At 36.7% G+C, this 1,565-nt stretch overlaps 1 protein-coding gene across 1 annotated transcript; it reads right to left on the reverse strand.

The window, feature by feature from the left end:
• Positions 1-240: 240 nt before the first annotated feature.
• LOC137768512 (ubiquitin-ribosomal protein eS31 fusion protein-like) lies at positions 241-789 on the reverse strand. The gene has a single exon (XM_068550052.1). It carries the CDS (start codon positions 754-756, stop codon positions 286-288), a length of 471 nt encoding a protein of 156 aa, XP_068406153.1. The 5' UTR covers positions 757-789; the 3' UTR covers positions 241-285.
• Between the last annotated feature and the right edge of the window lie 776 nt (positions 790-1,565).

The following is a 1,565-nucleotide window of genomic DNA, read 5'->3' on the forward strand; positions in this document are numbered from 1 at the left end:
AAGTTTCTTCCTTCTTGAGGTTGAATAATATTCCATTGCATATATATATACACCATATTTCACTTACCCATCATCTGTAGGTGAACACTTGGTTTGCTTCCACATTTTGGCTATTATTATGAATATTGCTGCTATGAACATGGGTATACAACTGTCTCTTTGAGACCCAGATTTTAGTTCTTTTGGGCATATACCCAGAAGTGGGATTGCTAATATAGTGTATTTCTTTTTTTTTTTTTTTTTTTTTAGTTCATTAGTTCATGTCTTTTATTAACCAATATACAATCACTTGTCTTCTGGTTTGTTGAAACAATAAGTCAGACAACATTTGCCACAATAATGTCTGTCAAAGTGGCTGGCCATAAAATCTCCAGCACCACATTCATCTGAAGGGCACTCCCGACGAAGGCGACGGATTTTGCCATTCTCATCCACCTTATAGTATTTCGGGACAGCCAGCTTAACTTTCTTTCTCTTATGCTTGATCTTCTTGGGAGTGGTGTAAGACTTCTTCTTCCTTTTCTTAGCGCCACCACGAAGTCTCAACACAAGATGAAGAGTGGACTCCTTTTGAATGTTGTAGTCAGACAAAGTACGTCCATCTTCCAGTTGCTTGCCAGCAAAGATCAGTCTTTGCCGGTCGAGAGGAATTCCTTCCTTGTCCTGGATCTTGGCCTTTACGTTTTCCATTGTATCCGAGGGTTCGACCTCGAGAGTGATGGTCTTCCCCGTCAGGGTCTTCACGAAAATCTGCATATTGGCGGTGGTGCCACCGCAGATGGCGGATCCAAAAAGCTGTATTTCTATTTTTAATCATTGAGGAACAATCATGTTATTTTTCCACAGTGGCTATACTATTTTACATTTCCACCAACAGTGCACAGGGGTCCTAATTTCACCACATCCTTGCCCACATGTGTTATTTTCTGTTTGTTCATATAGTATATAGTAGCCATCCTAATGGGTGTGAGATGGTATTTCATTGCAGCTTTGATATTTCATTTCTCTAATGAGTAGTGATGTTGAGCATCTTTTCATGTGTTTATTGGACATTTGTATATCTTCATTGGAGAAATGTTTCTTCAAGTTTTTTATCCATTTTTGAATTTTTTTTTTTTTTGTTATTGAGTTTTAGTTCTCTCTATATATGATAAGGGATATTAATCTCTTGCCATGTATATGATTTGCAAATATTTTCTTCCATTCTGCAGGTTGCCTGGCACTCTGTTGATAGTGCCACTTGATGCACAAAATTTTTAAATTTTTGTTGTCCAATTTGTCTATTTTTTCTTCTGTTGCCTATCTCTTTAGTGTCATATCCAATAAATCACTGCCAAATCCAATGTTGCAAAGATTTTGTCCTATGTTTTCTTCAAAGAGTTTTAAAATTTTAACTCTTACATTTAAGTCTTTGATCCATTTTAAGTTAATTTTTGTATATGGTGTTAAGTAAGGGTCTAACTCATTCTTTTGCGTGTGGATATCAACTTTTCCCAGCACCATTTGTTGAAAAGGCTTTCCTTTCCCCATAGAATGGTCTTGGTCCCTTGAGATTACATATGAAT

The sequence above is a fragment of the Eschrichtius robustus genome, chromosome 8 (assembly GCF_028021215.1).
Source record: "Eschrichtius robustus isolate mEscRob2 chromosome 8, mEscRob2.pri, whole genome shotgun sequence".
NCBI classification, from domain to species: Eukaryota; Metazoa; Chordata; class Mammalia; order Artiodactyla; family Eschrichtiidae; genus Eschrichtius; species Eschrichtius robustus.

Bases quoted from the DNA above. Each gene is read 5' to 3' on its own strand.
- LOC137768512 (XM_068550052.1), bottom strand. From the start codon at position 756: ATGCAGATTTTCGTGAAGACCCTGACGGGGAAGACCATCACTCTCGAG.